Source organism: Lathamus discolor, chromosome 4 (assembly GCF_037157495.1).
Source record: "Lathamus discolor isolate bLatDis1 chromosome 4, bLatDis1.hap1, whole genome shotgun sequence".
Lineage (NCBI taxonomy): Eukaryota > Metazoa > Chordata > Aves > Psittaciformes > Psittacidae > Lathamus > Lathamus discolor.
The window spans coordinates 5,308,363-5,334,900 of NC_088887.1; the positions used below are offsets into that span (position 1 = coordinate 5,308,363).

At 38.5% G+C, this 26,538-nt stretch overlaps 1 protein-coding gene across 1 annotated transcript in view; it reads left to right on the forward strand.

The window, feature by feature from the left end:
- Nucleotides 1-26,538, forward strand: part of LOC136012938 (ephrin type-A receptor 6) — a 478,069-nt gene that overhangs the window by 308,586 nt on the left and 142,945 nt on the right. Inside the window, exon 6 of the mRNA XM_065676043.1 lies at nucleotides 24,343-24,467. Within this exon, the coding sequence (XP_065532115.1) occupies nucleotides 24,343-24,467 (125 nt within the window). The remainder of the gene's footprint in view (nucleotides 1-24,342; nucleotides 24,468-26,538) is intronic.

Genomic DNA, 26,538 nt, shown 5'->3' on the forward strand with positions numbered 1-26,538 from the left:
GTTATGGGGGAGCTGAAATTAAGGTGGTGATTTATGCAAGCAAAACCTGTCAAAAGAACCATTATAAAACATTTCAAAGTATTATCTCAGTGGGATGAAGATTGATTAATTATTTTTGAAAGGCTTGTCTGTTCTTCTTCTATTCTGTACCTAATATTACCTGGGCATGGCGGTAGCTGCATAAAGCTTTGTCCAGTTCCTATGGCTTCATTATCTTGCTATGCAATACACTTGTTTTCTTCAGTGTTGGTGATTCAAAACTTCTTCTATTAACTCCTACTAGAATTCTCAGGACATTAAAGAGATGCCCATAAGCAAAGAAGAATTTAATATTCTGTAAAAGAAGTTAATCTAAATTTGAAATACAAGTTTTTAGGAACTGGTGGTTCCAGTACACCTAACATTCAGCTCATTGATGAGTTTATTCGATTTTTTACCTGGAGGTTTCATAGGTGTGAAGAGTGATGTGTTTCGCTTTGTAAAAAGCTTTCATCATACTCAGTTGCATCAGATTTTGGCAAGTTGCATCAATGTTTATTTAATGATTGTTCATATACAAATTGAACTACCTAGTTGTCTCTGCCACTGTTCCATTAATATCGACAGTACCTTCATTTCTGAGTACTCTGTGGGTTAATGTGGAAACAAAGTGATAGCTAGCTGAATAACTTGCATACATTTTCGAACCAAAAAATACATTTATTGAAGATCAGTTTAATAGTAGTAGTACCATTGCAGTAGTAAATGTTTCTTTTTAAAATCCCAGAAAAACCTTCCTCTCTCCTTCATGAGAGGCTAGATAGCAAGTCCATTCAAAATGAGACTATGAACATGATTTATGTTTTCATAAACTATTGATGTCTTCGTAAGTTGAAACTGGCACAGCAAAGGGGAAATTCAAGAACATTCTGAAAGCTAATCAATAACCAGCAGTAATAATCTCTCATTTACTCACTTGCTAATGTGGGAAAGTTTTCTCTTCATAAAAACTGTTTTAGTAGCTGTATTGCTTTTGTAAGATTACAGGTATTTGAGGCTTAACTCATATTAGCGTTGAAAACAAGGCCAATGCTGGCTGGAGACAGTGCTTTGAGTTCTGACACCATCAGCATAGTTTGACTCTAATGCAGACTCGCCATATCAGAAAGTCTTTTGTCTTCATCTGTAGCATTCCACCTCATACCGTGGATGGTATCCCTGTCCAAAGCAAGGGGGTGATTGTTAAAGGTACCTCATCCCAAACTATTTTGTAGTTCTGTGATTTATATCAGACCTGCTACTCTGTAGCACCTAGTCAGTGTCTTATCTGCCTATCAGGAAATTAAATGACACTGTCAACCTCTATAATTTTTATTGTTAGTTTTATGTTTGTGACTTTTTTTTTTAACCTGAGAAATGTTTAATAATTTTTGTGAAGTGCATAGAGAGCATCCTCTGAAAAACAAAGCAGAACAAAACAGAGATTTTTGGTTTTTATTAAATGATCTTAAAGTTTGCTTTTAAAGTAACTCTGTCATTGCTGATAGATTGCAAATATTTCTATTCAAATGGCTTCTTCTTGCAATATTTTACTACTACTGCTACTGTTTCTAGCCATGGCTAGAGCAAATGCATCTTAAAAACCAAAAGACATAGTACTGCTGAGAGGTACAGGGAACGGATGCCTTTGAAAGGGTATGTGAGTTGGATGCATGTGGAAAAAAAAGAAATACTTTGGCATGCTGAAATTAACATTTTGCAGAAAAACATATTAGTATTAGAAACTGTATTTGTCTATTAGAAAAAGTAAGTGTTGCAAGACAGAGATAAACAGTGAAAAAGAATGTGGGAAGAAAAACAAAAGAAGGCTGCATATGCCTAGCACTGACTCGAGCTCTTATCAGTTGTGACAGCCATGCAGTCCATGCATTGTGTGCCATTTTAAAAAACAATAAAGCCTCCAGTGAGTGCATCTGCTGACTGATTGATATTCCTGAAGGCCCCATAGTAGTTGAAGCTAGGAAAAGTGGGTCAGCACAGTGATATACACAGCAAATGGATAAAAATAGTTTGTTAAATGAACATGTTATCTCAGCAGTTTAGATTGTAAGAAACAGTTCTTATCATGAGATTTATAGCTGACCGCTCTTAAATAAATACCTATGATGCCAGATCTTGAACAAAGAGGATGACAAAGAAAAAGAGCAAGAGAAATTTACTCTGCTGTTTGTAATTACTGTAAACTCTGCAGTCATGTAGGATAAGTGGTATCAGTTACATTATTAAATGTACCCAGTAAATCATTTCCTTACACTTTCTCTTTTGCATTTTGAAGACAAAAGCCGTATTTTTCAGAACAATTAATGAACATATTTTGGAAGCTATTGAACAATATTTTAAAGTAGAGCTCCTTGACTCAGTTGTAGTGAATTATTCCTGACAAAAAGGTTGACAATTTTCTGCAAATAAAGCATTTGCAAAGAAAAACATTGCTACTGATCTCCAGTTCAACTTTTTAATTCTATGTTATTTAGTAGATTAGCAGGTTTGAGACTGTAGATCGAAGGTGATATTTTCCTGTATGTAAATATAGTATTTATGCTATTCCTTTATCAGCATCTCTACACCAAATTCTAGTGCAAAAACACAAGGCGAAGGGCCCTAACTTACTGTTTTCTGAGACTTTTCTTGACCAATACAAGTAGTTAAATATAAATCTTAAGTCCTGGGATTTCACATTTGGGGTTTGTTTTTTTCTCAATTCCACATTTGCTGTTCAACATAATGTTCACTCTTCTTCAGAGAAAGGTCAAAGACTTTTTTACATGGTTGCTTGATCATGCCATGGCTTCAGAATGAACAGTAAACAGTTTCTTGATGTCATGATGTACGCCATCACAGCATACAGTTGTTAAACGAATAGTCTTGCTGTGCAGAAGAGAATTGTCTGAAATGCAAACGAGGGCAGGCTGAATAGAGGCTTTTCTTTAAAAGTCCTCCTCAGAAAGAGACCTGGGATTTGGAAGGGGGGCATGAAGAGACCAGAAAAGCATTCTCTGAAAGGATGGGCAAGACACGTAACACCTTCCTCCCCGTAAGAAGTCAGTGAGGCAGTGTGTGCCACAGGTGCAAGGCAGGGCTGCAGAGGACTAAGCTACTTGCTGGCACTCTTTTCTGCTTAGGGCAGATATTCTTTTGATAAGAAATCTGACTTTCTGCTAAATGAAATTGGAAGAAGTCTTGGAACAAGCATTCCTTAATGAATGCTTTATTGACTCCATCTAACCTTGTCCCTCATATATACATCCCTCATATACAGGGAGGGCAGTGCTTCTCTTCTAGCACACTGGGAAATCACTTCAAAAGTAGAAGGCTGTGATGGTGGCTCTTTGGCAGGCATCAGTTTATTAAGTCATGAACTGCCTTGAATAAATTATTGCTGATTCCCAGATGAATTAACAAAGTCATGTTCTAGTTAACTGTGTCCATCTAATAGTTGTCTGTGTGGTGAATGCCAGGACAACCAAATAAGAAGCAAACATTCCAATGCTACAAAACCCTGTAAACTGGTGATCAAGTTATGCTTTTTCTAACTAATTTTATCAGATTATAGTTCAGTAAGGAGTTGCAAAACTAAAAGATAAATAAAAATAGAATGATAATGTGATTTAAAACTAAATGAGATCTGTCATTACTGTCAAATGGGGCAGAAATATGGGTCTGTGAACGTACAAACACATACGCAATTTCTGGCAGTTGGCTTTCTTAGAATGGAGCAGCAGCAGCATACTTCACATGTGAATTACATTAGACATAACAATCGAGTCATGTAGCAGGTTCTAATTGTGAAATGTTATCTGTAAGAAAACAAAGACGGCCTTTGGGATGAAACTGAAAGATGAGGTGTCAGGGAAAGAGATCCATCCTGGCATGTACTATAGTTTCTCTTCAAGGGTGGTAATTTGAAGTAATGAGTAGTCCTTGTTGAATGACCTTGTACATCTGCTGCGCTGCCTATTCAATCTGTAGCTCACTTTCCATCAATTGCACTCTTAGTACAATTGAATGTGCGATCATAGAGCCCTAAAAATGAACAACACAGTCGCTGCATATGTTCATAGCTATTTAGCCGGGGACTGGGAGGGTGGCAGAAGTCCATCTTAAACCTTCTGTTCATGCCAAAGTGCAATTTGTTGATTGAAAGATGCTAGCTGATAGAGCTGGGAGAGGATGGCAGGATTTGCTTAGCATGCACAGAAGCACACACAAAACAATTTGAGACTGGAATGTGTGCTTGAGCCAACGTGCTGCTAAGAGGCCACCTGGATGGCAACATGAAGAACAAAATGCCCTTTCCCTTTCTACCCCCACCGCTCCATTCTAGGTAATTTAAAATCCCTTACCAGCATAGCATGAATAAAATTATGCTGCCATGTTGACAACAGAGAGACATACCTGTTTTGTCAGAATAAAGATATCAAAGTAAGAATAGTTTGGACAGGTTTTGTTCTCACATGGGTTCTGGTAGAGCCAAAGTCTTCTTCATATGCGTATTTATCATTTGGTATATATTATAAAAAACTTAGATCCCCTCGAAGCAAAAGTGAACAGCATCACCTTACAGGTAATGTAAGGACAGAGCATCATGCCACAAAACTGTTTGGAGGGATTTCCCTAGGGCTGCTGGGTGGAAATGTGGTAGACACTTTGCTGGCTGAAGTGCTGTTCGTCCTGGAGGCACTTCCCATCTGACTGTCACCTGTCACCCCATTGCCACCAGTGGTATGCCCACAGCAGAGGAGCAAGTGCCCATCTCCTCTTGATCCCATCTCATACTCCTGTGCTTGCTATAGCCATGCCTTGGAAACAGGAAGATTCATCTTCCTGGAATCTTGCAAGACCCAGGGAAGAAGTTGCGATGGCAACGTAGAATAAGTAATACATTTGAACAATAAATCAATTAAGAGTACTTAGAATGTTGTATTCATATGCAACAATGGGCTAACAATAAGGAGGAAAATTGAACAATACTGGTAAAGTAATAAACTTGGAGATTTAGGATTTTGAAGCCTTTAGCTACAGGGAACCTAAGTTAATTCCAGTTTTGCACACATCCCTACAGCATTTCCCCAACAGACTGCTTGCTTTTATTTGGAACTACCACTAAACAGAGTTGAAAGGCTTGGATGTTGGTGATTCCCAGGTTATTCTTAATATTTTTAAAGTCTTAAATTTAAGAATAGTTTCAGAATTTTGTAGAGACACATAAAGCAGCACTGTGAATTTTCTCCGCTATTCAGAATTGCTCTTTGTCTCTGCATTTTGGCTGTACTTCGTTGCTCAAAATCTGTTTTCAAAATTATTTAAATGTGTAGGAGCTGATTGTATTTGCATTAGGGCCAAATTATGCTGTGCAACAGTGGAGTTGCTTTATTTCAGTCGCCTTTGTATATAGAGACAACCTATTCTGGACCAGTGGGTAAACAAATGTAACAGAATTAAATATTTCTGCTGACTGCAATAGACAGTGAAGAACTGTGTTAAAATTTCCTTTAAAATATCTTGTCTTTATGTGTGCTTTAGAGTAGCTTGATAGATTTGACACAGTTAATTTACAGGATGGATTCTTTTCATTATTGATATTTGGCCAAAGCATAAAACCAAGATTTTTGTATCTATGTAATTTTCTCCATTATGGTAGGGGAATATGAAGATTTCATGTACTGAAGAAGTATCTATTTCAAACCATCTTTCAAAAAGTATGACTGTTAGGATAAATTGTCCACTTTTGTAACAGAAGTCTTAGAGTCTCAGTGTAATTGTGTAAGCTGCTCTGGAAAGAGTCATTTAAAGAGCATATGCATTTCTTTCTATAGGTAGCTTTAAGGAAAGCTGACCCTACGTAGTCACTCTAAACATGCAGAATGTGCTGTGCTGTTCCAAATTCTTATTAGTTACCTGTGTCCTGATCTGCAAAGAAGCTGGGCAGCTGTAACTCCATCTGGATTCTCTGAGAGCTCAGGATATCCGGGATATATGACCCAATACATACATTTCAAAATCGGTAGCAATTTAAATTCAATCCTTAATTGTAACCAGTTATACCCTGCATTGTAAAGCTCTACAGCTACTATATAAAGGACTTTGACCATAATGAAGGGCCCATAGACCCAAGCCATTCTGTGTGAAAGGCATTTTCACTGTAATGTGAAAATTTTAGAGCAATGTTTCTAACATGGAATTAGTCCAATATGAACCCAACAGTAACCAGCACTACTTATGCATTATTTAGAATACAGATTATCTCAGATCATTTCAAGTAATTTTATTAAAGTTCTTACATATTCCAAACATTGGGATAGCCTACTACGAGTGAAGAGGAAAACACGATTTATATCCTCACTTAGGAAATAATCTCTTCCTTTCCCTTCTGTTCTTTCTTTCATTCCTCATCTCTTGGATTCAAGTCTTTAAGAAAGGGACCTTTTCCTCCTACCCACACTTTTCTTGCTAGATCATAAATTATGGATCATAACCAAGCATTTTCAAGTACGTTTATTGGCTGCCAGTATGTATCTTGTCTACACTTTACTGCAGTGTTTCCAAATGCAGTAAAATCTGAGACTCAGGCCTGGTAACAGTCTAGTCTTGATGATCCTGTTTACTAAAAGTTCAAGATGTACAGTGCCAGTTTTCCCGTCTGTCACATCTTAAGAGCTTTCTTTTATCTTGTTGAACTTGTGCAGGACTCGATTTGTTCTGTCTCAGGAACAAGATTTGTATTTAATCCAATCTTGAAAATTCCCCTCACTCATCAAATGTCTGTTTGCAGTGGTTGTGGTGAAACCCATCTGTGGAGTTCTGGATTAATTTTGATTCATCAAGCTAGCTGTAATCAGATGTGGTGTATAAATTCTGTATAACTTTGGTACATGATTTTAATTCCTTAGAAAATGTACTCTGCTGTTGGTCTCATATATTCAAAAAAAGCCTGTGTGCTCCTGTGTGTTCAGTAGCATCCACATCTTTTGCCATTCTGGCATTTAAGTGTGTAAGCATATCATACAGAGAGAAAGCAATAAACTTTCATATGTTAACATAGCCAGGCTGGTAAAACATTTTCCATTAAAATCCGCATTACTGTTCATTTTTATCTATACAAAGTCTGGTTTTATTGATAAGCTTTTGCTTTCCATCTAAGAAACAAAAGTTTGAAAACTTAAGTTTGGCCATGATCAGAGCTGTAATTTCCTCACGTCACCATCTTCTGTCTCCCATCAGACAATATCATCTCACGTTAATCCTGATGTCCCAAGGATTAGTTGTCTCTTTCACAACTAGAAGAGGAAACTATGGTGCGTGTAGGAAATCTTATAAGGAAACAAAGTCACTGAAACATAATATAGGTTTTCCAAAATTAAAATGTTTGGGGTTATGGACTGCTTTATATGACCTTTTTGTTCTTTTTAACCAAAGACTTAAATGGATAATTAAAATAAAAACAAACTCTTATTTTCTGGTGAGAATTTCTATGGGTGGTAAAACCACCATTGTCTTCAGGTCTGTTAGGAGACAGAAAGGGGCTAGGATGCCTTCTAGGTAGGAAACCTAAGGACAGAAACATTTTCTCTGTGCTATTACTGGCCAATTTAACAATGTGCAGTCTTTAACCAGAGTACTCTTAGAAGGGCCAAAATAAGCCATGTGAAGAGAAAAATAACTAGACTTTTGTGGCAAAATCAGTTCTATTTTCTGTGGTTGCTCACCTGATTGATCCTACCAGTAGCATAATGTTTGTTCACAAGAGTAAGCCATACAGTTTTGTATTGTAGTCGGACACATTGAGATAAATAAGTAGTCTTACATGCACTTGCTTTTTAAGTAAGCAATGTTTAGTACAGTTATTAGATAACAATTATAGACTCTGATCTATACATAGTTTAAGATCCTTTTTTTTTTCCTTATTCATTCACAGCAAAAAAATGTTTCAAGGAGTAACTAATACGAGTTTCCACAAGTTTTAGGGAACCTAACAAGTTCTCTGTCTAAGAGATTTTCAGTAAATTGGTAAAACCCAATGGAAGCCATCTGACATACCTCTGCATTCATACTGTTGTTTCTTACCACAGGATAAGAAAACTCAGTTTAAACTTCCAAAGAAGTTTGGTGTCTTTCTCTTTTTTCCATTGCATGATAGTAGTGTAATCATGAATAGAAAATGTTGGGTAGGAGGGACTTTTTGTTTTACTTTTTTGCATGCTGAGTCATATCCCCATTCTAAAAATAGTTTGTAATAAATGTACATGTAGACATGACAACAAAAAATTTAATGCATTGTAAAGCCACCCAGGAGCTGCCCATTTTTATGCATTTTTAAGTTCATGTGCCAGGCAGACTTAAAACCCTTTTGGAGTTTTGCTTTCTGGACAGTTTAGACAAAAAATCAGTCCCTGTGTAAGTGATCCATTGAACTAGTGTGGGTACAGCATATGAATGTGTCATTGCAGGCAATGACACATCCATCAGTAGTGCGTCTGACAGCCTGACATATCACCCTTGTCTCTCAGCCTGCAGATGCTTACCCACCTGCAAGCAAAAATGATTGTAGGTGGCTTTCAGTGCACAGGGAGGGCAGAACTCAAGCTCATGTCTCTGTTTCGGTTGCAACATGCCACAGGCACTTTGCTTCCAGAACACAGATGAGGCAGCCTCAATCTCTACATATTTTCTGTTTGATAAGTAGACAAACATGCTTATTATTTTTTGACCTGTGGAAGGAGACTCCTTATTTTATGTGCTTCAGGATTTAGACAGTGAATATTCAAGGTTTTATGATTTGCATCCAGACTAAATGTGCTACACAAACTTTATTAAGTAATAAATCTCATCACATAAGTTTTTCAACTCTGTCCTATCTTTACTGAAATAAATGGCTGTTGTTTTGGTAGTGATGAATCTTAAAACAGCACTGAGTTCTTTAACAAAAAGTCACATTAAAGGAGTATAGCTCATACTTCAAAGAAAGTAATGTCTCAGCCACTCTATGACTTATGAAAAAGATTAATCCAGTGGCGTATTAATTTCAAGCCCTACTTTGTGTGATCGTAAAAATCCCCAGGCAATCCAGATGTCTCTTGGATAATCCATTCATACAGGTGTGCTGATATTTCAGCTTACCCCTTTTTTTCAGTACAACTCCCTGCAGACATTGTGTAAGTTTCATTGCAATGCTTCCCTCCATAGGATCTTTCCTCCTTTGCTGCTACAGTAGTCACGATGTCTCGAAGTCTCTTTGCTCCTGCATTTTCAATCACTCAATGCACATCCTGCAGTCTTCGATCATTCTCAGTCCCAGAACGTGGATAACAAATGGTGCAGAGAAGTCTCCCTCTGTTCGTGACCATCCCAGAGCAGTTTATCCACTGATGAATCTGCCCCAGGCCAGAGAAGCAAAACAAACCTTCCGCAGGGAGCCAGCCAAACGCATATAGCCATTATCAAGAAGTTCCCACATTTTGCTGACCTCTCTGCCTAGCAGATTACCTTCTGGTCGAGTAGCTGGCTGTCCAAAGAGTGGATGTGCAGTGGTTTGCTGACTGCTGGACTATGCGGGTAGCATGCACTACCTCAGCTTACTTACAAATTAGCTGTTGTGTGTTGTACGTAGGATCAAGTGAAAGTGTGCTACGTTTTGGGTTTACTTGTGTGTCAGTCTTTTGTCTTCATGCGTGGTTAGGACTTTGCCAACATACGATAAACCAGCTCACTTCTTATGAAATAGTTGCTGAATGCATACAGGTGAACTCCATGCTGAATGAATCTACTGATTCTACCAGTGGTGCCACAGGTTGTGCAAATCCAGTACAGTGTGCAAGGTGAAAGCAGTTTCTCCGTCACATGCAGTAGATTCGGTGGGAAGACAACAGACTTACCACCACTACACACACACACAGAGATCAAAACACCCCCTAAAAGTAATAAGATTCTTCTTCCAGCTGCTAAATACAAAATCAAGCCAGGCAGTAACCCTGGTCTCCACATACATTTATTTTCTATTCCTGTTGGTAATACAGAAGAGCAGCTGTATTGGATCACACCACTGGTCCATCTGGCCTCATATCCTCTCTTTGACAGTAACCAAAACCTGAAAATTAGAGATAAAAAAAGAGAACAGAAAAAGTTTACAAGCTGCATTCCCTGAGTACTCACCTGGCTTCTGACAAGTTGTACTTTGGAGACGTCCTTGCCCAGTAGCAGTTTAAAAATTTATTATTAAATATATGTTAAAAAAGAATCCGTAACATCTCTTGGCAAGGAATTTTGCAGCTTAATTTCACATTTTATTAAGAATCACTTCCTTTAAATTTTGCTTGACAGTGCTTTTGCAGTTTTTATGCTGCAAGAAGTGGGATCACTCCTTAACGTTCTCCGTATCATTCACGATTTAACCTTCCATTGCATCCTCCTTTTCAACTTGGAAAGCCCAAATCTTCTCTGGAGTCACTTGAGTGTAAGTCATTCCACAGCTTTGGTGTACTAACAGTTTTAGCTATTTCTGAACCCTGTCTTGTTCTAATACATCAATTTTGAGATGAGGAGACAAAAGTGCACACACTATTCAAAATATATTTGAAATCTGAACTCATGCCATGGCAGTATGAAGTTCTGTTTTGTTCTCTTTTCCTTTCTTTGTAATCCCTAACATTTTGTTTAATCTTTTTATTTCTGTTGAGCACAGAGCTGGCATTTTCATCTATTTGTTTATTACAGCTCCAAACTTTTGCTCCTGGGTGGAAACAGTCAGTGGTTTTGTGAATGTGGATTAAAGGTGAGACATTTCTAGTGGTTGAGAAAACAGAACTCAATGTTTTATAGGCTTTTCCATATCCAGATTTTTTTGCGAGCAAAATTCATTAGCTTTTATGTCAGTGCAGATATTTGTAGCTTGTGTGGAAGACTTAGCTTAGAGTTAAAATGAATGCATGAATATAGAGATAGTATGTTTTAAATATACAATTGCACACATCATAGCTACATTCCTTCCACTCTTCTGTTGTGCAGCTTCACTGACCCAACAGTGCTTGAGGGACAAATTAGAAACATAAAGTACACGAGATGCTTCCAGCTGCAGAGGTGCATTAGCAGAGACGCAGGGTGTGTTTGAGCAAGTGCTTGGCAATTAGCAGGTCCTAGGTGGGGGGAAGAGCAACATTTGTCTTACTCTTTCTGATCTCTGCAAAAACAACCGGAAGTACCTTGCATCTCAGCTCTGTCTTTCCAGTCTAGCCACTGTTTCTGAGCCTGAGTTACTGGGTGCAGCACCAAAGAAGGTGTGCAGTGTGCTCAAATAAGTTTAGACATCTGAGCTGCATTCTCTGCATCTCCATCTGGAGGCACTCTCTGCCTGCCCTGTTTGTAAAGAGTTCTGATGCTCCTAACTTCAGATGTTCCCATTGAATTATATGCCTGAAGTAACTGAGAGTAGGTGATCTGAACACCCTGGTATAAATATAATGGGAATTGACTAGCAAGTGAGGACTGGTAATAACCACTGACAAACTCAAAGCTGTTACAGTTAGAGGAATTCATTCTCAGCGTAGCTAAATCCTCTTGTCAGACAGAGCAAATGAATTAATTATCAAAACAGCCTTTCTTCCTCAAGATTTTATGCATTCAGTCAAAGTGGAAATTTTTGGAAGGACTTTTCAGGGGAACATCAACTTGCATAATGTGAGCACTTAAAAACCCAATCACAATCTATCTGACCACCCATGGCATGAGTAGCTAAGTCAACACCGCAAATACTTTGTGATCATGATCATTAATGAAGCATAGAAAATTCTGATTTATGGCAGAGTTAGCATGATGGCTCAGCAAATTATGCGGGATCTTCAAAACAATAACAAGTATATTTTAGGATTAAAAGCTGCAATACCTAAGCAGACCATTTGTTTTCATTAATACTTCCCCCCAAGGTTATAAACACAGAATTATTCTGTGCAAACAGAATATTATTTTTAGAAAACTATTTTACAGTTACTGTGTATGATTTATTTTGTTGATGTTTTTAAACTTCCTTTTTGATTGCATTTTACTAACCCTTATTTTCTGAACGTATATGTTTATATGAGTATATAAAGAAGTAGATCTGGAGTGCATATCTGAATTTGTCAGGACCCTTTCATAATCATACTAGGGTGGTATCCTTTACATGGCATTCAAGGAATTGCTACATGTGTGAAGGATGTTTTTTCCCTTATATCAAAGATTCCCTTAGTAGTTGCTGTGTTTCAGTGGTTGTTTTGCACGTTTCACCGTATGTTTGAATACAGAGGGACTTGAGATGAGTGCCTATTGTAGAATATTCTATGATTCTAATATTGCAAGATGAATGTGACAGAAACAGAGATCGTTGCCAGTTACCGAGACATGGATCTGAATCAGGGGATCTTACTGTTTGGGTTTGTTTGTTTGCCAGAGAAATTTAAATACCCTGTGTGAGCACATTAATTTCTCAAACTTTCCAGTCAAACTCCAGACACACAATTGAATTATTTAAGGAGGGTTTGAAATGGGAAGATTGACTTAATAATAAGATTAAGAGGGTAAACAATATTTTGCTCATAAAAGCTGTATTTTGTGGATTATTCCAATTTAACAATATTGCTTGTAAGCAACAGTAGAATACCAGTGTCTAACCCTAATGGCATTTACCACCCACGTGTACCTAAATCAGCTCTCAGTCTGAAAGTTGTCTAAATTCTCAAGTTCTGCTTTTGTACATGCTCTGGATTGCCTCTGTTTTGACAGCATTAAGGACCTTTGACACGTAGCGTAATTTAACTCTAAATCTTATTCTGAGGATCAGGCACTTAAAAGTGAGACCCTGAAGCACTCAGCTCCACATCACTAGTGTACTGTGTAGATACAAGCCATTATTTCTTACAGACAACTACTTAAGCTGCATCACTGGGTGTTTTCTCTTTGTAGAATTCCTGCAGCTCAGGAGACTGTTTAGAGATAGATAAAAGGTTCTTTCAGAGGGGAGCTGTATGTAACAAAGTTGCCATTCTACTTGGGGCTCAGTTACATAGAAAGCTTTCTAATCAAATAGTGCTTCTGAATTTCGGAAGTTTAATCTAATCCATTATTTTCTCTCTGACAATAAGAAACAAGGGGCACCAATGGAAGAAAATCACAAAACTATCAAATGGTACTTCTCCTGTGTACTCTTTCTGCTCTCAGTAGTGTTCGGTAGCATGTTACTTAATAAGGCATGTTTTCTGTTTCTTATCTGAATGTCTATCAACTTCCTAACTTTTTGGAGGCCACAAACTTTTTACAGTCCTCTTTACAAAATGACCAGTTCAAACACTGCATGTATCAGCAGGTCACCTACACTTTGTCTCTTGGACAGGAAAAGGTGAAAAGGACAGCAGTGGTCAGCTTCTCTCCTCAAACCTTCCTGCTTTTCCTTTTGTAGGAAACACCTTTGTTGGGCTGGTTTGGCATAGAAATAGGAGGTGAACAGTAGACTTGGAAAGAACCTACAGGGGCAGAGTTCAGCATGCAAAATGTTGAAGAACACAAAAACTGGTTAAGACAGTGCCAAGAAAAAGAATAGAAATACCAAAGGGACATAATGGAGAAGCTCTGAGAGTTCAGAGGCTCTTGCTAAGAGGGCAAGTTCTTGGAAATAAAAACCGGTTCCCTAAGCTAAGTGATGCACTGATCCAGAAGTGTGAATGCTCAAATTTCTTTCTCACCTGGATCTCTGTCAGGAGATTGCCTATTGGTGCAGAAATTTAGATAGGTGTAATAAGTATAAAATCACAAGCTTCAGACCATGAGCTAACTACTTAATAGTAGAAGAAGCTTGCCTTGTGAAAGGTTATTCCATAATTGCCCAGGATTCCACAAACATTCCTTTGAAACATCTTTTACTGCCCATTGTCTGATCTAATTTCTAGGCTGCTTTATTTATTGGTGGTTTAATTCTTATACAAGTCAGAAGGATGAAAACTCTTTAGGCCCCAGTTCAGGGGGCAGGGGTGTATCTTCGTGAATAACAGACTCAGTGTTCTTGGAAGAGAAAAACAGAAAAAATACTTCTTTTCTTATTCCCCCAAACACATTTAATACTAGTGTGACATGTGTTCGGAATATGTGAGTACAATAGTCCAGAAAGAGCCTCTGCCCCTTCTGAACCTCAGATCCTAGACATAGTGGAAGTTAGAGGTAAGACTATCCATCCATTCCACCTGACTGCTGTTTGCTTTTAGTGTTGATTTGTCCTGATGGCATCAAGTGTCATTGCTTCTATTCGCACACCTTGAGAGCCATCCTCAGACCTAGAGGTGTGCGAACATACCCGTGCTCTAACTGATAGAAGACGTAAATGCTTTCTCACTGCAGAGTGTGTTCACTGATATTTTGTCTGAGTTTTCTTAATAACTTGACCGTGCTACTTCTTAGTTAATTCTCTGCCATTCACAAAAAGCAGGAGAGAACTACCTTTGTAGACTGCTCTTATTTGCACATACACAGTGTGCATCATCTTTCCTTAACCTCACCTCATGAATTTCCTATTAATTGTTCTTTTCCAGTACTTTATATCTTTCTGTGGTATTTCCAGCACTGGCTCAGTATTTTCTCCCAAAGAGTTAATCAGGCTGAGCTAATGCAGATGTATTAGTTTCAATTTACAAGCTGACTAACTCAAATACCTGACTTACCTGTGTTGGGTCATAGAGAAACACCAGCCTGACAAAACCACTTTGATGTTGACATACCTAAAGTTACTTTTGCATTGCTCTAGAGGTCACCTTTAAAGAAGATCTGTCGCTGATTTGCACTAAGCTTCTGTGCTAATAGTAGGGATGCAAGTACTGAATGCTGTGGCTGAAACTAGGGGATTCATTTGATCTGCCATCTCAAAGTTCAGATGTAAACAGGCAGCTCCAGTGGGCAGTCTGTGCCACCCTAAGATGGTGGCTGTGATAGGTATGATAAATTGCCCTTTGGAGTTGTCTGTCTCCCTCTAACTACAGAGGGAACCAAGACAACTTGCCAAAATGTAAACCCAGTTTTTAAATTGCCTGAGTCAAATAAACGAATTCCAGCCTACTTGACTAGAAATTGGCCACCTAACGTATGTTGGACAGTAACAGTGCTTTGCAGTGATTCATGTACATTAAGTATAAACCATTGACCTACTGGTCTTCTAGAAATGTTTCTCATTGTCTGTATGACAGAGTTTAAAAGGGTCTGCTTTTCTGTGCATAGGTCTACATATTAAAGGTTTAAAAGGTACTTGACCCTGTGTAGAACAGGCTAAACCTTAGTGCTTATTGTTATCTAATGATTCTTTGTAATGAACAGATAAGAGCATACCTTTGGTATCTTTTTAGCATTAATATAATATCAAATAGCATACAACATATAGCATATATTCTCTTAAATATATAATATTTTATATTTTAACATAGTATATATGTTATATTGCATATAACTTGTGTTATATATATGTCATATAATATATAGCATATTATATGTTTATGGTATATATAATATATAGCAAATAGTACATAATTTTGTTTGTATCACTGGGAGAATTAATTTATGAAGGCATATTTATTTATCATCACTATGATTTATACATTGCTTTGCAAAATCAGTGGGAAAATTGTTTAAGATGTACATTTTTAAAAAGTATCAGATGTGTCTGCATGCACTTATATGGTCACTCAAAATGTTGAAGTACAGTAGCTCTGACATTCTCTGCACAGGCCAACAAACAGCTTTTACAGAGGGTTCACAGAAGTTCATATAAAATATTCATGACTTTACTTGCTAAAAGAAAAACCTCTTTCAGACCAGTAAAGTACTGTTTGACAGAAAATGACCTGCAATCTGATGTAGTCTCATGTCTTGATATAAACAAGAGCAGGAGAGATTTGCAGAAATGAGTGTACATTTTAGGTTTGTCCTTGTTGCATAGCAGGATGAGTAGCAATTAATGGAGTGAAAAGATTGCAGATTTCCTAATGCTTTTTAACCTGCTTATTTCATTTTCAAACTTCTGAGATCAATTTAGCAGCAGGAAGTTCTGCAGAGCAATTTGGTTCCAGTTGACCCTGGAGAGGTTGCTGCTGAATAAGACTTAGTTACAGCTCTGTTTCCATAATGACACCTTGCTGCAATAAATGACACCTTCTTAACCTCAGGTTGCATTTCCAATACATTTGTAACAATTCCCAAGCTACATTAGGAGACTGAAAACAAAGTCCTCCAGAGAAATGCCTCAGCACAGGATGTCACCACACCATAGGGCACCTGGCAGTGCTGGCATGGTATTTCTAACTTACGTAACACATTCGCTGGAACACATATTTTTTCATGCTGATTAACATCATTGTAGTAGAGATCTGAATCTTCTGATAAACCAGTTTCTCCGCCTCTTTCTTCTTCAGCAGAGGTTTCCCAAGAAGGAAACCCTATAAGCCACCCTGCCTTCATTTTCAAGAGGAAAACTGCATGTCAGGGGTAGTTCCCCCTGAGAGCACGCACACCAGTTTCAATGGTATGCGCCACCGGCCAACAACCTGTAGCTTGCCCTAATGTCTGAGTCAGGAGGGGCAGTGAACAGTACAACATATAACATTGGAGCTTCTGAAAGCAGCACATCAGCTATTTAAGAACAGAGTATTCTGTTACTTCTGCTGTACAGGTACCACAACAGGGTTTATAATCATCTTAAGAGGTGATGGGAAGGGAAGTGATTTCCTGGGGAGGGGGGCTCTTGCGCCCTTCCCTGTGCCATCAAGTAGTCTGTTACGTGATCCTGAACAAAATGCCTGGAAGAAACAAATGAAGTGAGGGCTCATTTTTTCTGGCCCCTCCTCTCCCTCCCCTTCCCCCCCTTCAAGTTACCATATTCTTGCTGTGGCATTCAGCCGCATAGGTTGCTGCTGCCTCACATGAGCTGATATGCCAGTGCCACACAACCGTAGTGGTGTGTTCTGCCAAACAAGGACAGAGAAGCTCTGATTTTGGGAGAGTTGTTCCCTCAGGAATCCCAGTGACCTATTAGGTCTTTAAGCCACTTACCATCTCCTGCTGCTCCAGCAATAAAAGGCAGTGGAAGGGAGCCAAGAATCTACTTATTCAGATGCAAATACTTTTGGTTGTCAGAGGGCATTGATTTGATATGATTTCCATTGATGTGACAGGCAGTCCTTTTCAGTTTTGCAGATTTTTTTGTTTCCATATGATTCCTGGAATCACACCCTTCCGCTAAGCTTGTTTGAACTGAATTTATCCCACTTGCTTCAGAAATACAGAGCATATAAAGTAACTCCTTAAAACATACATTTATTTGAAACATTTGTGTGATCTTTTTTAGCTACTGTTATTTAAAGAAACATGTTATTAAAATCTTTTAAATTGTTCACTGCATTATAAATTAAGCCACATGCTTTTTAACTTTGAGGTTTTTGCACATACACCTCGTCAGAGAGAACAGAATCATGGAACCACAGAATCAGCTAGGTTGGAAAAGATCCTTAAGATCATCAAGCCCACCTGTTACCCCAGGACTGCCAAGTCCACCACTAAACCTCCTCACAGTCTGACTGACAGCTGATACGGCTTTATTTTATACAATTGCTTTTAACATCTTCCACTATAATCTGTTTTGAAGAATGAGGAGCAGAGCAAGGCCTGTTAGAAGTAAAGACCTAGGAGGGCTTTTGTCTTGAGCTTGTGAGATAATGAATGGCGGCACATTCTAAGAGTGAAAGAAAATCTGTAGTGTTGCAAAATCATATGGATGAATAACTACTGTCTCTATACATAATATCAAGAATAGATGAGAGAGAATTAAGCAACAAAGAAGAAAAAACTGCATTATGGAACATAGAAGCAAAAAAAAATTTGTTGAGCTTTGTTTAGCCTGGAGGAAATTTGGGGGTTGCATCTATCATGACCTCTAGCTTACAACACTGCAGCAGAATCCATTTTATGATAATGGTGTTAGGTTCACTTGGCTTCCATCCACCATTTCTGAGCAAGCAAAGAAAATCTGTAAAGGGAAAGAATTTAAAATGGAGGGAGAAATTCTAATTATAGCTTGCTGGAGGCCTATTTTTCAGTAAATGAAGTGCTTCAAAAGGAGCATACTGTTAGGCTGTCTTTTGAATGCAAACCTTCAGGGAACTAGTGTAAGAAAATAAAGTAAAAACATCATTTTTCTACCCAAACTTGTTAATTTTCTAGCTCTAATGCCTTGTCAGTAAAACTCCATGCTCAACTTTGAACTCCAAGGTTAGTGCCAGTAATAGTATTCCCTCCAAGCATTAGAACTGTGAATTACCACAGAAATGATTAGGAAGATAAGAGACACTATTATGGAAAGAATCAAATATCTTATCTAGTCACTCTAATTGGATTCAGCCTTGTATGGCAGGAAAAAGAATTCCTACTGAATTCAACATAAACCCAAAGTTGTCTCAGCCATGTGGACATCTTTAACATACAGAGAGATGGGTTATGAATTTATATATATAATTTGTGTTCATATTTCCATAATTTTTTTCCATGTAAACTTGTTTTCAGTCTTTTCTATAGACAGACACACACTTCTAGCATGAAAGGGCTCACATACTGTAAATAATGGGAGGTATTGACATTCACATTGTACGTTAGGATAGCTCAGTCAAAAGAATAAAGAAAATCTCTAGAGCACAACCAGAAATGAATATAAACATAGGTCTTCTCAATCTATATTGGATTTGTCGCTCATAAAATAGTCTCTCTTCCCTTATTTGACAAAGATAGCAACAGAAAGATTAACAAGCAAACATGAAATAAAAGAAAGGATGAAATGTGCCTCTGCTGGAGGACATGTAGGAATGAAGACCGCTATAGATGATAGGCAGCACAGCTACATGGCTGTCTGTTGGGCGCTAATGCATGTCATGCATGGGTTTAGTAATGGAAGCTGAAAGCTTTTGGCCTCTTCTCTGGTAAATCCTTCCTTGGTAAATATCTCAAGTGTTGATAATACTGGAGGCATTATCACTGATCAGGAAACGTTGTTTCATTACTTTCAGTTCTCTTACTGGAGTAAAATATCTCCCCTAAGAAAACATGTTTTTATTTCATATTACCTTTTACAGACTTTCTAAAATCAATACTTTTTTTACTGTGCCCTGAAATAATATTTTTTCCAAGTCTGGGATCATGAGTAAAATCTCAGACTTAATTTATTGCTATGTATAGTATAAAATCATACTCAGTGACCAATAGTATAGAAATTCTAATACAGTTAGAGAACCTAGGCTGATGAAACACTCTGTAAATGTAATAGCAGTTTCTGGTATAGAAACTGGTGCAGAGGTTGTTTTTACCATCCGGAAAAACATTTGGAAATTGAAGCTTGTTACATTTCTGTAATTAAGAATTAAATACTACATATAGATGGTTTGACAAAAAACTGACAGTGGTGGTTTTAAACTATAGCTCTATTTATAAGGAGAAACACAAATATAGACCACTTTTTGATTTCCAACCTTATATCAGCTGTCCTTCCCTTAATGAAAGATACTGTTCCCCAACCAGAGGATTGCAGGTTCCCTGCAGGATGTTAAAGTAGGTTTCCTCTTCTAATTATATCATATGAAACAAGGAGGGATCAATTAATGAGTTTTCAAAGAGAAGCAAGGTTGCTGAATGGGCCTTAGTAATTCCCTCCAGCTGCAGTTGGGAAATGGCTGAAGTAGGAGACAAAGAAGAGGCAGGGAAGGGTCTCAATTCCTTTTTCTGCTGGGAAACCCCTACTGAGAAAATATGATAAAGCCCTATATTTTGGTGAGTGTGTCTTGAATCTTTTCTGTGTCTTGAAGCAAGGAGAGGTCTTGATGAATGAATAACATGTAACTATGCAATTCAGATTATTATTGGTAATGGTAGAAGTATAGAAACACCTAACTAAATTAACCAATGTTATCTCAAATGGCAGTATTTTGCCCCTTGAAACTCACAGCCTTCTCATGAGGATGGTGTCCAAAGGAGTGAACTTGCAGTCCTCACTGCAGCATATGCGCAGTTCTCAGATCTCTCTTCTGCTCCCTCCCCTCCAAATTTGCATCTGCTGGCACTCCATTAGCTTTGGCCAAAACAGATCCAGTGCAAAGGGGGAAGAAGTAAAGAGGACAATGGTGATACAGCTGTCTTTGCTTGTTGAACAGTATATATTTTTTTGACAAGGCAGTGATTGTGCATACCTGGTAGGTATAGCTGCTCTGCCAGCCCGTGAAAGTCCATTGAGCTGTCATGGTTCCTTTGCGCCAAAGAAATAAGATCCATAATGAGATGCCGGAGGGGTAGAGTACTCCATGTACAGACATCAGGTGAGCTTTTAGTCGTCAGCTGCCTTTGGGTCTGAAGCTCTTCATAGCGAACGGGCACCATATCGAAGTTGTTCCACCCTGGAAACCAGGGGAGAAATGCTGGCAATACTTAGCTCACTTTCAACAGTGTGAAACAAGAAATTGGAAATTTAGAAAATGGTCTAAAGGAAAAAAGCTTCAGAAACCGAACAGATCATCTGTTTTCAAATCAGAAAGTTAGAGATAATGGAAGTCAACTTCAGAAGAAGAGCAAGTCTCTAGAGAAGTGACACCGGAATCCAATCATCATTTAAAATATACACTTTCTGTCCTTCGTATAGCCTGTGAGAAAAGGGATTCTGAAAAAGAGAAACCAAAAAGATTTAGGATAAAATAAGCTCACTCTGAATGAAGGAATGAACTTTCATTATTCAATACATATTTGAAAAGACAAACTTACCAGACTAAATTAAATGAGGAGCTCACAGCTTTGTAGATGACTCATCGTACTTGAAGAAATTTATGACAGTATAGAGGAAAATATAAAGAGCAGATGGTGCAAAAGATCCTCAGTACAAAACAGAGATCAGCACTGAGCTCAAGAGCCAGAAAACATCCTTTAGCCTAGTACCAGTGGCAAGAAAATGCTGCCATTAAAGTGATTAAAAGCCATGCTGAGCTTCTAAGCATTATTTTCTTTTTATCAACTGGTTTCATTGGGTAACCGAATTAGAGCACTCCTGCAGCTACTGGATTTGAGGCAACTAATTAAAAGAACTTCCCATTGATTCATCATAGGAACATTAGAGCAGTCTTTGTAAGTGGGCAAATAGGATTTACCTGTCTTAAATTTTCCAGTTTAAAAGAGCTTTAACTATAAATGGATAGGCTCTTTAGGGTCTAAATAATTTCTGCTCTAGTGAGCAACTGTTACAAGAAGCTGAAATTTCTCCATACAAAGTATTGCTTTCAGTAACATTTCACAACTGAAGAATTAGAAAATGAGCTAGTTGCAGCGTTTAATTACCTGGGTTTATTTGTCTGTTTCCTTATACAATAAATTTTTTATTTGAGTCCTTTTCCTAAAAGTCATTATTTTGTCTGAGATGTGAATAGATAGTCTCTGTATGATAAATACAGGATCATCCCTATGAACATACAAGAAATGGTCAGTGGTGGCTCTTTTGTGGCTTTTTGTTGAAAGGTACATGTGGTTTTTGCCAGGTACTCTCATACAAACAGATACAGTTCTCATATTCACAGCCATATTCACAGCCTCTGCATTTTGATTTAGGGGATGCATTGCTGGCACAGTACTACAGGTGTGAAGTGAACCTTCCTGTATGGGGTTTTCAGTTTCAAGTGCAGGTCAATCACAGCTAGTTTAGGAGAAGGTTGAAGTAAATCTTTTCCCTTTAATACACTACTGAGTTGTTTCCCAGGAAGAGGACTGAGGTTATTTCTTTTGAGAGGATCTTCAGATGTGCCAGGACAGTGTTTTGATATGCAGTTCTTCAGATGGCAGAGTTACTGCAGATTGCTCAGGCTGAAAACCTGGATAAATTGCGATATGAATTTGGAAATCAGAACCCAAAGGAAAATGCACAGCATGAGGTACATATGAGAAGCTTATACAGGGTAGGTGATGATTTGAAGAAGTGTAATAGCAGTAATCTGTATTTAAAAATCCTAGCAGGGCCGAGAATGTGATTATGTCTGCAGTTTAACCTGGTGTTTTCTGTAATCAACCTCAGTCATTTCACAAGGATTTAATCGTCTGAGTAGTGAACCCGCAAATGCAGTGAGATGAAGCCGTGATGTGCTAGGGAAGGTGGTCCAGCTGATGTCCATCACCTGTGATCAGGCACACAGGGTGTACCAAATGTATCTGAAAGGTTGCTATAGCTCCCTCAGACCTACCCGTAAATTACAGCTGGATACCAGTGAATGACTCAAACCAAGTAGCAAACAAATTTATATAAGCAATGCCCTTGTAGGTGCTTGATCAGCGTTTACCAAATACAGATCCGTGTTAGCTAGCTCCTGTTTTGCTTTAAACAGACCTATCTTTGTTCCCTGCTTGGAGTAGCTGATGTTACCCCAGAGAAACATTATGAATGCTCAGTCTCACCCTCAATTTCAAGAGTACGAATTTCCTTTTAACTGAGGGAGTAGTTACACATACCCAGGGATAATGTTTTGGCCCAGAACCTATAAATGCTTTTTTATTTATTTATTTGTATTTTTTTCCGTTCAGTTACTTATCTTACGCTTTTAAAGGACTTCCTGAAAAATAGGTTAATCTTTATTCAGTATGGCAGGAATTCTTTTTATCTCTCATCCCTTTACATCAGACCTGTAATTAAACTGGCATTAGTACAGGTTTACATCAGTTCCCTGAGTAAACTCTGCTTTGTCCACTTAATACTTGTGGTAGTTTTTGCCATTAGTGTTGCATGTTGGGTTGTGTGGAGTTTTTTCACATCAGGGAGGACTGGACTATTATACCATAGAATTGACAGTGAATGGAAGTTAATTTTCTCTCTCAGATAAATGCACTGTCACAGAGAAAAAGATTGTTTTGTGCATGTCTGTGTGTAGTTTTCCTCTTTTCAAAGGAAAGCAACCAGTTTTGTTTTCTTCAGTGTTTGCTTGCATTGTAGAATTCATTTTTCGCTTTCATTTCTTCAACTTCCTGAAATACTTAGAAGAAAACTAAGGCATGAAATTTTGTGATTAGGAACAGATTTTTTATTTCATTTTCCTAGGGAGACCCTTTCATTCGAAAGATAAAAACAGAAGTCATAAAAATGTGTTATTTTTAGAAGACAGCTCCTTGGAAGCTTAGAAGAGGTTAAATAAGATCCATAATAAAGAGGAATGGGGGGAGTGTGTAATAAACCAATCTTTGTTAGTGGAAAGACAAATAGTGAAAGCTGTGAACCACTTGGGGGGTTTTATGATAACTGGTTTGTTCAGCTGGCTCAGTTGTCTTCAAGGCTCTTGTACCACATGAGTGGTTTTGTTGTAATATTTGGGAAAGATGCGTATCAATACTATTAAAAACAGCATTAGTGTCTGGACAATATTAGACCTCCTTTGACGTGCTTGACCAGATTAATAAAATAAGCAAAGATCATTTTCTAGAATGCAATTTTAGCACCTTTTGAAATTATTGCATAGGTAATAGTCCACCTTCTTTTCCAAAAGGGCAGAAATCTGTTTCTTAAAATTACTTAACCCCCTAGTGAGATAATTTGGCTCTTGGGTGAACCAGCCCATGTTGGGCCCCTTGCAATAGCTTCTAGAAATGGTTTCTACTAGCTGCACTGCTGCAGACCTGCAGTATCAGTTACAGTAGGTAAGTTTGGGGGTGCCTTTGCCCTCATGGTTTGCCCATAACCCAATCCCTGCCTCTGGCCTCTATGAAGCTCGCTCTTCTGGGTGCATAGCTATCTCACAGACAGGCTAAAATGCCCTTACTGCTGCCAGCCTGGGTAGCAGAAATAGGATTCACTGCATCTGCTTTAAGCTGTGTCACTATATTTGACCCCAAAGAGTAAACCGAATGTACATTTTACACAGTTGAATTATACCATTTCATGAAGATTGTCCTGAATGTACAATTTACTGTAACTGAAATGTGGTTCTGCTCTGGATGTGATGTCCTCCAAGCCAGCAGTGCAACCTGGTTGCACGCAGCTGGTAGTGGGAGCTGGCACAGGCTCTTCTTTCTGTACTTTTGCATACAGCCATTTTTCAGAAGCTGGTCTGCACTTTAACAAAGGAGTTACTAGTATGTACTTGAGGCATTAATTCCAGGTTATATGGTTTCCCTGAGAATTGCCATCTGTCATGCCTTTCTGTCTGGAGGTCACTCCAAGTTACCTTGGGTTGGTATCCTTAAACAGTAGGTTGAAAGGATAAACCATGTGCTTCGTCTTTAACCCTTAGTTATCCTTTTCCCTTTCAGCACCCTCCTTGATAGGTATGGTAAGGAAGGACTGGGCTTCCCAAAACAGCATTGCCCTCTCCTGGCAAGAGCCGGACTTTCCCCATGGAGCAATTCTGGACTACGAGATCAAGTACTATGAGAAAGTAGGTCTCACTTACAGCATCACCCAAACTCAGATCCTAAAGAGCAATATGTTTTGTATTTCTAATATCTTAAAAAATACTTTAAACTTCTCACTTGGTCCCACATACAATGCTGTATAATTATAAGGTTTATTCTGTACCATTTTTTTTTGTAGTTTTACTTCTAACTTGTTAATTACTGTCTTGTTTCACATCAGAATCAAGTAGAGCAGCAAGCAGACATTAGATATACCTGTCCAATAGTAACTACATTTATGATCATGGGCAAATGGATCATATGCTTGAGCATATTTTGATTTGTGGACTGTAAAAACTTTACATTAGAGTGACCCTGAAACAAAACAGTTATGGTGAATGACAATGTGATTTCATGTTGTGGCATTTTTTAGCAATAATCTGTTCTAAAATGATAGAATGATCCAGCCTTGTTTAAAGGGTTGCAAAAGGTTACAAGAAAGAGAAACTAACTGCATGGCATTCATGTAAAATTTCTGGAATTCTGTCAAAATTGGGCGATCTCACAGAAAAGAGGGCAATAACATGCATTGCAAATAAAAGGTACAAGGTACACGCGCACAGCATGTCTGGTGAACACATTTTGAAGTGTGCTTCTCCCAAACCACAAACACGTTTTGTCATTTCCAGTTCACTGCAGGGTCTCGTACCACTATAAAATTTAGTGCTAATCAGTGTCTTCACTCCTAAAGATGTGCACAGGAAATTTTTGCTGTCCGTCCCTTAAAAGGTTGCCTGGTAAGTCAGTTTTTGCTGTTTATCTGCCCGCATCCGAAAGTCACAATGAAACTAATGGATATGTAAGAAGACCACAAAGAACAGAAATATAAGCCAAGTCATGAAAGAAAGATTTAGGTTTGTTAGGCTCTGTAAATGTCTGAGAATTTTCTTCCTTGGCTGCACTTCTCTATTGAGATGATGCAGCTTTAATGATGCAGGAAAAAAAGAGTATATTGAAAAAAAAATTCCAGAAATAAATAAATATCACAGCTACAGGTTGGGTGGAGAAGAGATTCAGAGCAGCCCTGTGGAGAAGGACTTGCAAATGTTGCTCAATGAGAAACTGAACATGAGCCGACTTCAGTGTGCACTCGCAGCCCAGAAACCAACCATATCCCGGGCTGTGGCAAAAGGAGCGTGACCAGCAGGTGGAATGTGGTGATCCTGCCTCTCTGCTCTCCCGAGTCCCCATTTACAGCACTGTGTGCACTTCTGGTGCCCTCAACATAAAAAGGACACAAAGATCTTGGAGCAAGTCCAGAGGAGGCCACAAGGATGATCAGGGGACTGGAGCACCTCCCGTATGAAGACAGGCTGAGAAAGTTGGGGGTGTTCAGCTTGGAGAAGAGAAGGCTGCGTGGAGACCTCAGAGCAGCCTTCCAGTATCTGAAGGAGGGCTATAAGGAAGTGGGGAGGGACTCTTCATTAGGGACTGTAGTGACAGGATAAGGGATGATGGGTTCAAACTTCAACAGGGGAGGTTTAAGTTAGATATAAGAAAGTTCTGCGTTCTGACAGTGGTGAGGCACTGGAATGGGATGCCCAGGGAAGTTGTGCATGCTCCATCCCGGGCAGTGTTCAAGGCCACGCTGGACAGAGCCTTAGGTGACATGGTTTAGTGTGAGGTGTCCGTGCTTATGTTAAGGGGTTAGAATGAGGTGATCTTAAGGTCCTTTCAAACCATAACTATTCTATGATTCTGTATGCGTAACATAGCATAGCTTTTTCTGTTGTATTCTGTTCCATTCCATTCTCTTCTGTTCTATTCCATTCCATTTTTATTCCATTCTGTTCCACTCCCTGCACTCACAATGAGTTGTACAATGAGGAGAATATCATTTACCTGAAATGCCAAGGGAATTTCAGCACCGAAAGCACTTTCAAAGACACAAATCAGAACGGTTACAGGTGGAAAGAGTGTTTTATTTACAAATAAAGTTATTTTAGTTGGCTTGGTTTAGTTTAGCTTAGTTGAGTTAATTTCAGCCTGGTTTAGCTTGACCCTTCAGCTGAGCTGGGAAAAACCTCCCTTGCAGCCTGACAAAGGAAGGGCAGG